The 14443-nt window shown below is 43.2% G+C and overlaps 1 protein-coding gene across 1 annotated transcript in view; it reads left to right on the top strand.

The window, feature by feature from the left end:
* LOC139417951 (beta-glucuronidase-like) overlaps positions 1-10504 on the top strand; it is a 44585-nt gene extending 34081 nt beyond the window's left edge. The window contains 1 exon segment of the mRNA XM_071166973.1: positions 9364-10504. Coding sequence (XP_071023074.1) covers positions 9364-9527 — 164 coding nt within the window. The 3' untranslated portion in view covers positions 9528-10504.
* The last annotated feature ends 3939 nt before the right edge of the window (positions 10505-14443 follow it).

Raw genomic sequence — 14443 nt, 5'->3', positions numbered from 1 at the left:
AGGAGTTAGTGGTGTGGGAGTGGGGTAGGAGTTAGTGGTGTGGGAGTGGGGTAGGAGTTAGTGGTGTGGGAGTGGGGTAGGAGTTAGTGGTGTGGGAGTGGGGTAGGAGTTAGTGGTGTGGGAGTGGGGTAGGAGTTAGTGGTGTGGGAGTGGGGTAGGAGTTAGTGGTGTAGGGTTAGGAGTAGGAGTTAGTGGTGTAGGGTTAGGAGTTAGTAGTGTAGGAGTTAGTAGTGTAGGAGTTAGTAGTGTAGGAGTTAGTAGTGTAGAAGTTAGTAGTGTAGGGGTGGGAGTTAGTAGTGTAGGGGTTAGTAGTGTAGGGGTTAGTAGTGTAGGGGTTAGTAGTGTAGGGGTTAGTAGTGTAGGGGTGGAAGTTAGTAGTGTAGTAGTGTAGGAGTTAGTAGTGTGTAGGAGTTAGTAGTATGGGGGTGGGGTAGGAGATGGTGGTGTAGGGTAGGAGTTAGTAGTGTAGGGGTGGTGTAGGAGTTAGTAGTGTAGGAGTTAGTAGTGTATGGTGGGAGTTAGTAGTGTATGGTGGGAGTTAGTAGTGTAGGAGTTAGTAGTGTAGGAGTTAGTAGTGTAGGGGCAGGAGAAAGTAGTTCAGTAGTGGGGTAGGATTTAGTGGTGTGGGAGTGGGGTAGGAGTTAGTGGTGTGGGAGTGGGAGTTAGTAGTGTAGGAGTTAGTAGTGTAGGGGTGGGGTAGGGGTTAGTAGTGTAGGAGTTGGGGTAGGAGTTAGTAGTGTAGGAGTTAGTAGTGTAGGGGTGACAGTTAGTAGTGTAGGAGTTAGTAGTGTAGGAGTTAGTAGTGTAGGAGTTAGTAGTGTGGGAGTTAATAGTGTAGGGGTGGGAGTTAGTAGTCTAGGGGTGGGGTAGGAGTTAGTTGTGTAGGGGTGGGAGTTAGTAGTGTAGGAGTTAGTAGTGTAGGGGTGGGGTAGGGGTTAGTAGTGTAGGAGTTGGGGTAGGAGTTAGTAGTGTAGGAGTTAGTAGTGTAGGGGTGACAGTTAGTAGTGTAGGAGTTAGTAGTGTAGGAGTTAGTAGTGTAGGGGTCAGTAGTGTGGGAGTTAATAGTGTAGGGGTGGGAGTTAGTAGTCTAGGGGTGGGGTAGGAGTTAGTTGTGTAGGGGTAGGAGTTAGTTGTGTAGGGGTGGGAGTTAGTAGTGTAGGAGTTAGTAGTGTAGGAGTTAGTAGTGTAGGGGTTAGTAGTGTAGGAGTTAGTAGTGTAGGAGTTAGTAGTGTAGGAGTTAGTAGTGTAGGGGTGACAGTTAGTAGTGTAGGAGTTAGTAGTGTAGGAGTTAGTAGTGTAGGGGTCAGTAGTGTAGAGGTGGAAGTTAGTAGTGTAGGAGTGGAAGTTAGTAGTGTAGGAGTTAGTAATGTAGGGGTGGGAGTTAGTAGGGGTGGGGTAGGGGTTAGTAGTGTAGGAGTTAGTGTAGTGGTAGGAGTTAGTAATGTAGGAGTTAGTAATGTAGGGGTGGGAGTTAGTAGTGTAGAGGTGGGATAGGAGTTAGTAGTGTAGGAGTTAGTGTAGGTGTAGGAGTTAGTAGTGTAGGAGTTAGTAGTGTAGAGGTAGGAGTTAATAGTGTAGGGGTGGTAGTGTAGGAGTTAGTCATGTAGGGGTGGTTTAGGAGTTAGTAGTGTAGGAGTTAGTAGTGTAGCAGTTAGTAGTGTGGGGGTGGGAGTTAGTAATGTAGGAGTTAGTGTAGGGGTAGGAGTTAGTAGTGTGGGAGTTAGTAGTGTAGAGGTAGGAGTTAATAGTGTAGGGGTGGTAGTGTAGGAGTTAGTCATGTAGGGGTGGTTTAGGAGTTAGTAGTGTAGGAGTTAGTAGTGTGGGGTAGGAGTTAGTAGTGTAGGGGTGGGAGTTAGTAGTGTAGGAGTGGGAGTTAGTAGTGTAGGGCTGGTTTAGGAGTTAGTAGTGTAGGGGTGGGAGTTAGTGGGGTAGGAGTTAGTAGTGTAGGGGTGGGAGTTAGTAGGGTAGGAGTTAGTAGTGTAGGGGTGGGAGTTAGTAGTGTGGGAGTTAATAGTGTAGGGGTGGTAGTTAGTAGTGTAGGAGTTAGTCGTGTAGGGGTGGTTTAGGAGTTAGTAGTGTAGGAGTTAGTAGTGTGGGGTAGGAGTTAGTAGTGTAGGGGTGGGAGTTAGTAGTGTAGGGGTTAGTAGTGTAGGAGTTAGTAGTGTAGGGGTGGGAGTTAGTAGTGTAGGAGTTAGTAGTGTAGGAGTTAGTAGTATGGGGTTGGGGTAGGAGATAGTAGGGTAGGAGATAGTGGGGTAGTGTAGAGGTGGTGTAGGAGTTAGTAGTGTAGGAGTTAGTAGTGTATGGTGGGAGTTAGTAGTGTATGATGGGAGTTAGTAGGGTAGGAGTTAGTAGTGTAGGGGTGGTGTAGGAGTTAGTAGTTTAGGAGTTAGTGTAGGGGTAGGAGTTAGTAGTTCAGTAGTGGGGTAGGAGTTAGGGGTGGGAGTTAGTAGTGTAGGGGTGGGAGTTAGTAGTCTAGGGGTGGGGTAGGAGTTAATGGTGTAGGAGTTAGTAGTGTAGGAGTTAGTAGTGTAGGGGTGGGAGTTAGTAGTGTAGGAGTTAGTACTGTAGGGGTGGGGTGGGAGTTAGTAGTGTAGGAGTTAGTAGGGGTGGGGTAGGGGTTAGTAGTGTAGGAGTTGGGGTAGGAGTTAGTGGTGTAGTAGTTAGTAGTGTAGGAGTTAGTAGTGTAGGGGTGGGAGTTAGTAGGGTAGGAGTTAGTAGTGTAGGGGTGGGAGTTAGTAGTGTGGGAGTTAGTAGTGTAGGGGTGGGAGTTAGTAGTGTGGGAGTTAGTAGTGTAGGGGTAGGAGTTAGTAGGGTAGGAGTTAGTAGTGTAGGGGGGGTTAGTAGTGTAGGAGTTAGTAGTATAGGGGTCAGTAGTGTAGGGGTGGAAGTTAGTAGTGTAGGAGTGGAAGTTAGTAGTGTAGGAGTTAGTAATGTGGGGTAGGGGTTAGTAGTGTATGAGTTAGTGTAGGGGTAGGAGTTAGTAGTGTAGGGGTGGTTTAGGAGTTAGTAGTGTATGGGTGGGAGTTAGTAGTGTAGGGGTGGGAGTTAGTAGTGTAGGGGTGGGCGATAGTAGGGTAGGAGTTAGTAGGGTAGGAGGGGGGTTAGTAGTGTAGGAGTTAGTAGTGTAGGAGTTATTAGTGTAGGGGTAGTGTAGGGGTAGGAGTTAGTAGTGTAGGAGTTAGTAGTGTAGGGGTAGGAGTTAGTAGTGCAATAGTGGGGTAGGAGTTAGTAGTGTATGGGTGGGAGTTAGTAGTGTAGGGGTTAGTAGTGTAGGAGTTAGTAGTGTAGGGGTGGAAGTTAGTAGTGTAGGAGTTAGTAGTGTAGGAGTTAGTAGTGTAGGAGTTAGTAGTGTAGGGGTTGGAGTTAGTAGTGTAGGGGTAGGAGTTAGTAGTGTAGGAGTTAGTAGTGTAGGGGTGGGAGTTAGTAGTGTAGGGGTGGAAGTTAGTAGTGTAGGAGTTAGTAGTGTAGGGGTGGAAGTTAGTAGTGTATGAGTTAGTAGTGTAGGGGTGGGAGTTAGTAGTGTAGGAGTTAGTAGTGTAGGAGTTAGTAGTATGGGGGTGGGGTAGGAGATAGTAGGGTAGGAGATAGTGGGGTAGTGTAGAGGTGGTGTAGGAGTTAGTAGTGTAGGAGTTAGTAGTGTATGGTGGGAGTTAGTAGTGTATGATGGGAGTTAGTAGGGTAGGAGTTAGTAGTGTAGGGGTGGTGTAGGAGTTAGTAGTTTAGGAGTTAGTAGTGTAGGGGTAGGAGTTAGTAGTTCAGTAGTGGGGTAGGAGTTAGGGGTGGGAGTTAGTAGTGTAGGGGTGGGAGTTAGTAGTGTAGGGGTGGGAGTTAGTAGTGTAGGAGTTAGTACTGTAGGGGTGGGGTGGGAGTTAGTAGTGTAGGGGTGGGGTAGGGGTTAGTAGTGTAGGAGTTGGGGTAGGAGTTAGTGGTGTAGTAGTTAGTAGTGTAGGAGTTAGTAGTGTAGGGGTGGGAGTTAGTAGGGTAGGAGTTAGTAGTGTAGGGGTGTGAGTTAGTAGTGTGGGAGTTAGTAGTGTAGGGGTAGGAGTTAGTAGGGTAGGAGTTAGTAGTGTAGGGGGGGTTAGTAGTGTAGGAGTTAGTAGTATAGGGGTCAGTAGTGTAGGGGTGGAAGTTAGTAGTGTAGGAGTGGAAGTTAGTAGTGTAGGAGTTAGTAATGTGGGTAGGGGTTAGTAGTGTATGAGTTAGTGTAGGGGTAGGAGTTAGTAGTGTAGGGGTGGTTTAGGAGTTAGTAGTGTAGGGGTGGGAGATAGTAGGGTAGGAGTTAGTAGGGTAGGAGGGGGGTTAGTAGTGTAGGGGTCAGTAGTGTAGGAGTGGAAGTTAGTAGTGTAGGAGTTAGTAATGTAGGGGTGGGAGTTAGTAGTGTAGGAGTTAGTAGTGTAGGGGTGGGGTAGGGGTTAGTAGTGTAGGGGTGGTTTATTAGTTAGTAGTGTAGGGGCGGGAGTTAGTAGGGGCGGGAGTCAGTAGGGTAGGAGTTAGTAGGGTAGGAGTTAGTAGTGTAGGGGTGGGAGTTAATAGTGTAGGAGTTAGTAGTGTAGGGGTGGGGGTTAGTAGTGTAGGGGTGGAAGTTAGTAGTGTAGGAGTTAGTAGTGTAGGGGTGGTGTAGGAGTTAGTAGTGTAGGAGTTAGTAGTGTAGGGGTGGAAGTTAGTAGTGTGGGAGTTAGTAGTGTAGGGGTGGTTTAGGAGTTAGTAGTGTAGGGGTGGGAGTTAGTAGGGTAGGAGTTAGTAGTGTTGGGGTAGGAGTTAGTAATGTAGGAGTTAGTAGTGTAGGGGTAGGAGTTAGTAGTGTGGCGGTGGGGTAGTGGTAGGAGTTAGTGGTGTAGGGGTAGGATTTAGTAGTGTGGGGGTGGGGTAGTGGTAGGAGTTGAAACTAGGCCAGTTCTTGAAAAGGTGCTGATATTGATGTGAATTATATTTAAAGCTCCCAGTGGTTGGTAAGCTCGGAGTCAGCAGGAATGGGTGTGGCACACAAGGAGGGTTTACACCAGGAATCATCAACTAGATTCAGCCGCGGGCCGATTTCTTTCTTGAGCGGATGGTCAGGGGACCGGAACAAAATTACAAAATCATTTGTACACTTTAAAATGACCGCAAGAAGCCCAAACATTTTGACTAAAATATAATAATTTCATACCTTGCTTACATTTTGTGTATGATTACATCTCTCTACCATGCGTGGGGTGGGAATACATCAGAACAAATTTCTAAAATGATAATCACTTGGAGCTGATTTGCTGACGTTTTTACTAGGGCCGGGATGATACCAGTATCGTGGCAAGGAAACCAAACACAAAATAAAATATGAAGCGAAACACGAAGCCGATTTTTTTCACTTCTTCTTTAAGGAAAACAAACCATCATTATGATGTCATCCAGAGTCACATTTTGATTCTTTTCCAAGCTATAGCACACCACATTTTAATTATTTTCCAATCTATAGCACACCACATTTAGATTATTTTCCAAGCTATAGCACACCACATTTTAATTCTTTTCCAAGCTATAGCACACCACATTTTAATTCTTTTCCAAGCTATAGCACACCACATTTTAATTCTTTTCCAAGCTATAGCACACCACATTTTAATTCTTTTCCAAGCTATAGCACACCACATTTTAATTCTTTTCCAAGCTATAGCACACCACATTTTATACACAGCACTTTTTTTTTTTAAAGGTCATCCTTTGGTTTGCTTCATGTTTTTAATATTTGCCACGGGGGAGAAGAAAAAAAACATTGCAATACTGGTATCGTCCTGGCCCTAGTTTTTAGTATTTTATGTCGTCCCCCAAAAAAAATGTAATAATGAATTTTAAGAAATTCCAATAGCTTCATAAGTAAGTGATCAATACCAAGCCATTTCGACGTAGTAAAAGACCTGTAGGCCTGTGCTAGTAATTGTTGATTGATGTCCCATTACCAAGCCATTTCGACGTACTAAAAGACCTGTAGGCCTATGCTAGTAATTGTTGATTGATGTCCCATTACCAAGCCATTTCGACGTACTAAAAGACCTGTAGGCCTATGCTAGTAATTGTTGATTGATGTCCCATTTGCTTTATGAGCTTGCAGTTTGATCTACTTGATAAACCCAAACTCTTTTGGAGCTGCCTATTTATTTATGGAAATCCTCTCTCCTTACAACGTGATGTTTGTTCAAGGACCCGAGCCAATAGCTGTACAGCAAATCAACAATCTGTAAGCTATCTCCGTGGTTTTCAAACTGTTTGACCTGCGGGAAAAAGAGGAGAAGAAACTGTGGGTCAAAAGCTTGCAACACAAAGCTGCCCGAATGGGACCTGTCATTACAGCCATAAACGGCAATGTATTTTCAAAACTTAAGATGCAGGTGTAAAACAATTTATTTCTGTATTTGTTGTTGTTGTTGGAGGCTTGTTCTGGAGTCCAGAGCAAGCAGAATGGCACGGCCTGCAGAATGGCACGGCCTGCAGAATGGCACGGCCTGCAGAATGGCACGGCCTGCAGAATGGCACGGCCTGCAGAATGGCACGGCCTGCAGAATGGCACGGCCTGCATCTATGCAGTGGAGGTTGCAGGATTAGATGGACAGCATGGTCTGTCTGCACATTATCACTTTGGACAGCCTGGTCTCGTAGATGTAACCGTACGGGACACTCAAATGAGTATGATATGTTTGGTATGGTCAGTGGTGTAAAGTACTTAAGTAATAGTACTTTAAAGTACTACTTAAGTAGTTGTTTTGGTGGAATCTGCCTTGGTATGGTCAGTGGTGTAAAGTACTTAAGTAATAATACTTTAAAGTACTACTTAAGTAGTTGTTTTGGTGGTATCTGCCTTGGTATGGTCAGTGGTGTAAAGTACTTAAGTAATAATACTTTAAAGTACTACTTAAGTAGTTGTTTTGGTGGTATCTGCCTTGGTATGGTCAGTGGTGTAAAGTACTTAAGTAATAATACTTTAAAGTACTACTTAAGTAGTTGTTTTGGTGGTATCTGCCTTGGTATGGTCAGTGGTGTAAAGTACTTAAGTAATAATACTTTAAAGTACTACTTAAGTAGTTGTTTTGGTGGTATCTGCCTTGGTATGGTCAGTGGTGTAAAGTACTTAAGTAATAATACTTTAAAGTACTACTTGAGTAGTTGTTTTGGTGGTATCTGCCTTGGTATGGTCAGTGGTGTAAAGTACTTAAGTAATAGTACTTTAAAGTACTACTTAAGTAGTTGTTTTGGTGGTATCTGTACTTTACTATTAATATTTTTGATTACTTTTGCTTTACTACTTTTTACTCCATACATATTTCCCCCTGACACCCAAAAGTACTCGTTACATTTTAACTGCTTAGCAGGACGGGATAATGGTCCCATTTACACACTTATCAACAGAACATCCCTGCTCTACTGCCTCTGATCTGGCAGACTCACTAAACACACATTTTGTTTGTAGATTATGTCTGTGTGTTGTGCCCCTGGCTATCCATAAATTTAAGAAAAACAAACTGCCATCTGGTTTGGCATTTTTAAATTATATGTACTTTTGAGACATAAGTATATTTTTAGAACAATATATTTTGACTTTTACTCAAGTAGTATTTTACTGGGTGACTTTCACTTTTACTTGAGTCATATTCTATTAAGGTATCTTTACTTTTACTACAGTATAACAGTTGGGTACTTTTTCCACCTTCATGAAACTACTTAGCCTACATTTTGAATGCCACCGCAGAAGCTTCAAGACATCTTCCCAATTAAGTAGCCTAAGTTTCGTTGTTTGGCTACCTCTTCCGATGCATTGTGGGAAAAGTGTGCATTGAATTCTACTAGATGAAGAGCTGAAATGAGGAACATCCTGGCATTTTATTAAACCATACTGGATTTTTTTTTTAAATGTTGAGTACTATTATAAACATTCTATTTTCGCATCCTGACAATGCGTCACGTCAAATTGTATTTGTCACATGCGCCAAATACAACAGTTGTAGACCTTACAGGGAAATACTGAATACAACAGGTGTAGATTGCTTTGTCACGTTTTTTTGCAGTTTTACTTTAGTGCCTTGTTGCAAACAGGATGCATGTTCTGGATATTTTTTATTCTGTACAGGCTTCCTTCTTTTCACTCTGTCATTTAGGTTAGTATTGTGGAGTAACTACAATGTTGTAGATCCATCCGCAGTTTCCTCCTATCACAGCCATTCAACTCTATTTTAAAGTCACCATCGGGCCTCATGGTGACATTCCTGAGCGGTTTCCTTCCTCTCCGGCAACTGAGTTAGGAAGGACGTCTATCTTTTGTAGTGACTGGGTGTATTGATGCACCATCCAAAGTGCAATTAATAACTTCACCATGCGCAAAGGGAAATTCAATGTTACATTTTTTTATCTACCAATAGGTGCCCCCCTTTGCGAGGCATTGGAAAACCTTCCCAGTCTCTGTGGTTGCATCTGTTTTTTGAAATTCACTGCTCGACTGAGTGACATTACAGATAATTGTATCTGTGGGGTACAGAGATGAGTCAATGCAACTTATTAAGCACAGTTTTACCCCTGAACTTATTCCAGCTCGCGATAACAAAGGGGTTAAATACTTTATTGACTCGAGTCAATGTCAGCTTTTCATTAGTTTTGAGAGAGAGAGAGAGAGAGAGAGAGAGAGAGAGAGAGAGAGAGAGAGAGAGAGAGAGAGAGAGAGAGAGAGAGAGAGAGAGAGAGAGAGAGAGAGAGAGAGAGAGAGAGAGAGAGAGAGAGAGAGAGAGAGAGAGAGAGAGAGAGAGAGAGAGAGAGAGAGAGAGAGAGAGAGAGAGAGAGAGAGAGAGAGAGAGAGAGAGAGAGAGAGAGAGAGAGAGAGAGAGAGAGAGAGAGAGAGAGAGAGATCCGCATTATGTGTGGGCCAGTAACGTCAAATCTCAATGTAATCCATTTGAAGTGCAAGGTTGTAACACAACAGTGTGGACAAAGGGGTGTGAATACTTCCTGGAGGCACTGTGTGCTCCTGTCATGTGACCCGAGTGAGTCTACACCTCTGGAATTTGGTGGTGACGAATTAGACGATGGTTCCCTTGTTTGCTTCCCGGGGCGGCAAGTGGTAGCCTAGTGGTTAGAGTGTTGGACCATTAACCAAAAGGTTGCTAGATCGAATCCCCGAGCTGACAAGGTAAACATCTGTCGTTCTGCCCCTGAACAAGGCAGTTAACCCACTGGTCCTAGGCCGTCATTGTAAATAAGAATTTGTTCTAAACTGACTTGTCTTGTTAAATGAAAAAAATAGCTTGTATTCTGTACAGATCTATAGTTTTATCTATACTTTGACGGCTGAAACAAAGCACTCTGGGAAATGAACATGTGTCTCTCTCACTCTCTCTGCAGCGGTGGCCCGTGTGGTGGGCAACAAGAAGGGAATCTTCAGCCGGCAGAGGCAGCCCAAAGCTGGGGCCTTCCTCCTGAGGGAGAGGTACTGGAGGCTGGCCAATGAGACGGGCCTGCTGCCCACCTGGTCCAGGTACCCCTGCTACCTGGCTACATATCCCTGACACACCTGGGTCGTATTCATTAGCGCAGAACCCTGCACATTATAACAAAACATTTCTAAACGCTTTGCAAACCGAAAACAAAAACAATCATTTCTTATTTGATGAGTCCAGATAGTCCTCTGTTTTTGTTCCGTTTTGTGTCTTTAACACCGACCTGTATGGCGCAGACTGCGCGACGACTAGAACGCTATGAAGACACACAATTACCAGAAACAACGGGATCAATGGCTGCGTTTACACAAGCAGCTCAATTCTGATATTTGTTGCACTAACTGGTCAAATGGCCAGATCTGATTCAGTGGAAGAATGATCAGAATTGGTGTGCCTGTGTAAACAGCACCTATTCCTGTGCGACCCTCTGCTCAGACGTTGCTGACGCCGGGCAGATCTTACAACGCCTGGGGTAGCTATTTTACCTAGTTAGCAATGTCAGTCAATGGGTGGATTTGATTATGCTGAGCTGCAGGACAACGGTCTATGGCGCGTGACGTGAACGATCAAAAGCAGTAAGGAGGAGTGTCCTCCTCAAATCCAACAGTCATCTGCGCTGTTCGGTCATGTTAAGTTTTCATTCCGAAGGCAGATAGTTTTTTTTTTTAATCAAAAGCAATCACTTTTGCATGTGAAAACACATAATTCCTACTCATTACTCCCATGTCTTTAACAGGGTTCCAAAACAAATGCCATCAACTATCACCCGGTGCAAAACACGCCTACCCGGGCCAGATTAATCAAATGCCCTCATTTGAGACAGTCGATGACTTGGTACACAACCATTGGTTATCACTTCTGTCTTGCCTCTTTTTTGTAATTCAGGGGATCAACCAGTTATATACATGGATGTGAATCATGATGCTGTTCAGTGTAAATAAATGGGAATGTGATGTATGAAAGAAAGAATATGCATTTTTATTTTTTACTCTTGGGGCGGCAGGGTAGCCTAGTGGTTAGAGCGTTGGACTAGTAACCGGAAGGTTGCAAGTTCAAACCCCCGAGCTGACAAGGACTGACTTGCCTAGTTAAATAAAGGTAAAATAAAAAATAAAACTCTTGTCGTTTTATTTGTATTCATTTTAGGACTTTATTCAGTCTGAATCGCTGAATCAGATTGTGTGATAGAAATGTCAAGGACATATGCAGCGTTTACCGTAGACATGCAGAAACTATTCAGCCCCCCGTGACTTTTTCCACATTATGTTACGTTACAGCCTGATCCCCCCCCCCCCCCCCTCTACTCTACACACACTATCCCGTAATGACAAAGCAAAACCAGGTTTTTAGAAACATTTTGTTGAAGCACCTTTGGCAGCGATTACAGCCTCGAGTCGTCTTTGGTAAGGTAAGACTCGAGGCTGTAATCCGCTCCCCCACAAGTTTTGGCAGACGTATTTGGGGAGTTTCGGCAAGCTAGCTCGGGGTTAACTCTGTTTATTTTGACGTGTCTGAGCCGCGAGTTGAGGACCAATGAAATCCGATACCCTCCATCTCACAAAGATTAGGTCATCCCCTTCTTTTGAGCAAGATAACGACTGTTTAAAGTTTAGGCGGACGAGCAATATCCACTGTTGTAGTACGGATCAAGCCTGAGCTGGAATGTGAAGATAGCTGGCTAGTTTTAGAAAACCCTGAGTAGATTTAGCTTCGTAGTATACCCCCCTCTGGTGTAATTTAGTTCCTAACGTCCTAGATAATGATCTGTAGAGATTCTTCAATATAGCCCTTGGGTATTACACATTTTTAAAGAATAAAACATTATACCGTGCTAACTAGAGGTCGACCGATTTATGATTTATACCGATTTAATCTGGCCTTTCTTTTGTTGTAATAATGACAATTACAACAATACTAAATGAATACATCAATAAAAATCTTTTTAGCCTCTAAGTAATGCAAAAACAAAGTGTTGGTGCAATATGTGCTATGTAAGAAAGCTAACGTTTCAGTTCCTTGCTCAGAACATGTGAAAGCTGGTGGTTCCTTTTAACATGAGTCTTCAATATTCCCAGGTAAGAAGTTTTAGGTTGTAAGTATTATAGGAATATTTCTCTCTATAGCATTTGTATTTCATTAACCTTTGACTGTTGGATGTTCTTATAGGCACTATAGTATTGCCAGTGTAACAGTATAACTTCCGTCCCTCTCCTCGCTCCTCCCTGGGCTCGAACCAGGAACACAGCCAACAGCCACCCTTGAAGCAGCGTTACCCATGCAGAGCAAGGGGAACAACTACTCCTAGTCTCAGAGCGAGGGACATGTGAGCGAGTGACGAGCCTGCTGGTGCCTACCATCGTTCAGTCAGACTGCTCTATCAAATCTTAATTATAATAAACACAGAAATACGAGCCTTAGGTCATTAATATGGTCAAATCCGGAAACTATCATCTCGAAAACAAGACGTTTATTCTTTCAGTGAAATATGGAACCGTTCCGTATTTCACTAACGGGTGGCATCCACAAGTCTAAATACTCCTGTTACATTGCACAACCTTCAATGTCATGTCATAATTACGTACAATTCTGGCAAATTAGGCAGCCCAAACTGTTGCATTGAAGGCAAGAGAAATGAGTTTCTCAGTTACATATTTTGTGTAATAATAAAGAGTGCGATGCTACAAGAAGAGGCACAAAGGTCACTTCAGATGGAATGTTTTTAATGGTAGACCATTTCCACATGACAATGAGCCCCATTTAAAATGTTCACTGTTAATGTCAACTTTCGCAACAGTTTTCTCACAAGGTAAAGCAAATAGTGGATTTCATTCGATTCGTTTCTCTGTACCCATTCAACCTACCATTCACATAATACTTTTTTTTCCCGTGTATGAAAATACAGCATTTGTCAACTTATTTGTCAAATGCAGAAGCAAACCTACAGTATTCCCTCCCACAAACAAACTGATGCTGACATCCCTCGTTCTGAAATAACCCAGAAATGTTAAGTCTATACAGCTAAGATGTAGTGACCAATGGAGAGCCCATTCATACAAAATAAGGAGAGAAATACAAATGATTTCACTTGTCACAGAGAAAGAACTTTACAATCTTGTAATTCAGACAAAAGTATATATATTTTTTTATAGCAGAAACAAGTGACCTCTAACGACAGAAATTAAAGATGAACATTTATTGAAAATGACCGTTTTAAATACAAGACAGGGCTTTTCGGTGAGTAATTTTTTTTTTTTACCTCTCACGTGGTTTATTCATTACAGAAACCGTTTTAAGAACCAAATGGAACCGACGCAGGGAGGGATCCATCTGAATTTGTCCAATAGAGACTTGTTTGCGCTTTCCGTTTTTTGAAAAAAAGTACTTAGCAAAAGAATCTGCATGTTTACACCCCTGGTCTCTGATCAGTTAGTGCTCTTACCAACTCCATGGCCGAGCCATGACATTTCCTTTCAAAGTTGGCAAGACGGCAGAAACAGACTGGCACCCAGGCGATCTACAGAGTGCTGTGGGGGGAGGGTCCAATGATCCAATGATCAGAAATACATGTTTACAGCCCTGGTCTCTGATCAGTTTAGTGCTCTTACCAACTCCATGGCCGAGCCATGACATTTCCTTTCAAAGTTGGCAAGACGGCAGAAACAGACTGGCACCCAGGCGATCTACAGAGTGCTGTGGGGGGAGGGTCCAATGATCCAACGATCAGAAATACATGTTTAGAAAGGCAAGCAAGAGAGCCAATCACTGTCACCAGGCTTTATTTTACTGTGTCTCTTTTAACTGCGAAAAGGCCCAGTGATCCAACAGAAGGCATTTGTTGATGCAGGTGAACATGACTCATGGTTCTAAATCCAGGGACATTTTTAGAATCACTTTCTGAACAGGACACGCGGATTAAAATGAGTCGAGGGCTGTATTTCTGTTGATTAATACGTGTTTTATCTTCTAATTTGACTTGAATAAAATCAAAACATTTTAAAAATGTGTTGACTCCTTATCCAGCAGGTTAGCGATAGGAACACATTCAGCAAGCTTCTTTTAAGGACTTTTGACGTGTGTGTGACTTAAAGCCAAACACTCCACCCATACATCTCTGGAACAAGTAACTCTGGGACTATTATCACACCTGTTTAAGTTTATTGCTCCAACATTAGGACCTATATGAATGCTGCCAACATGGGCTCTGTGAGTAACCCCTTAGGAAAGTCTATAGTGTACAACCAGACAAAATGGCATCTCGTCCCAAAGACCTCAGGTGTTCCACTGCTAAAATTCGGAGGCAACACCAGTGTTCGTGTCAAATACCTTGTGCGGCGCTAGTGAGTGAGTTACAATGCAAACCATGTGTACCTCATATTCCATCATGCGTGTACAACTAGCATGGTTTAACAGGAAGCAGTCATTTGCGTCATCAGCCATCTTTGTTTAGACCTCGGCCATAAGGAAACAATGGCTCCTTTATTAGGAAATTGCCAACTGGTGTAAAAAAAAAAAAAAATGTGACAATGTTGAGTGCCCATCTAAAACGGTATCAACGAGATTGTTCAACGTGAGCCAGGGGATGTTCCACTGTCCATGAATGTGAATAGTAACTTACACATCAGGTTTGAAGGACTTCAACCTGATGTGTTGGCTATACTGCTTCGCTATGATCCAACTGCCTTGGGTTGTATCACACACTTTGGCCAATACTGAGAGGTTTCCTTCCCCAAAAAAACTGTAGCTACAGTGCTGTTGTTCCACAGAGAGAGACTGAACCTTTACTACTTTAAAAAAAAATCGACAACCTTAACCTACAAAAATGCCTAACTGAATGGCTGGCCTACTACTACCACCCTTGAGCTGACAGACGGTCACTGTTTGGCAGCCTGTGCTACCGTATCATTGCGCTATACACAAGGGGTGAGGGAGACACCAATGGCCTTAAGTATACCATTTAGTAAATACGAAACAAAAAAAGCAATGGG

This window comes from Oncorhynchus clarkii, chromosome 10 (genome assembly GCF_045791955.1).
Source record: "Oncorhynchus clarkii lewisi isolate Uvic-CL-2024 chromosome 10, UVic_Ocla_1.0, whole genome shotgun sequence".
Taxonomy (NCBI): Eukaryota; Metazoa; Chordata; class Actinopteri; order Salmoniformes; family Salmonidae; genus Oncorhynchus; species Oncorhynchus clarkii.
Note: the sequence above shows the minus strand (reverse complement) of the source record. Positions and strands in the feature narration are given on the sequence as shown.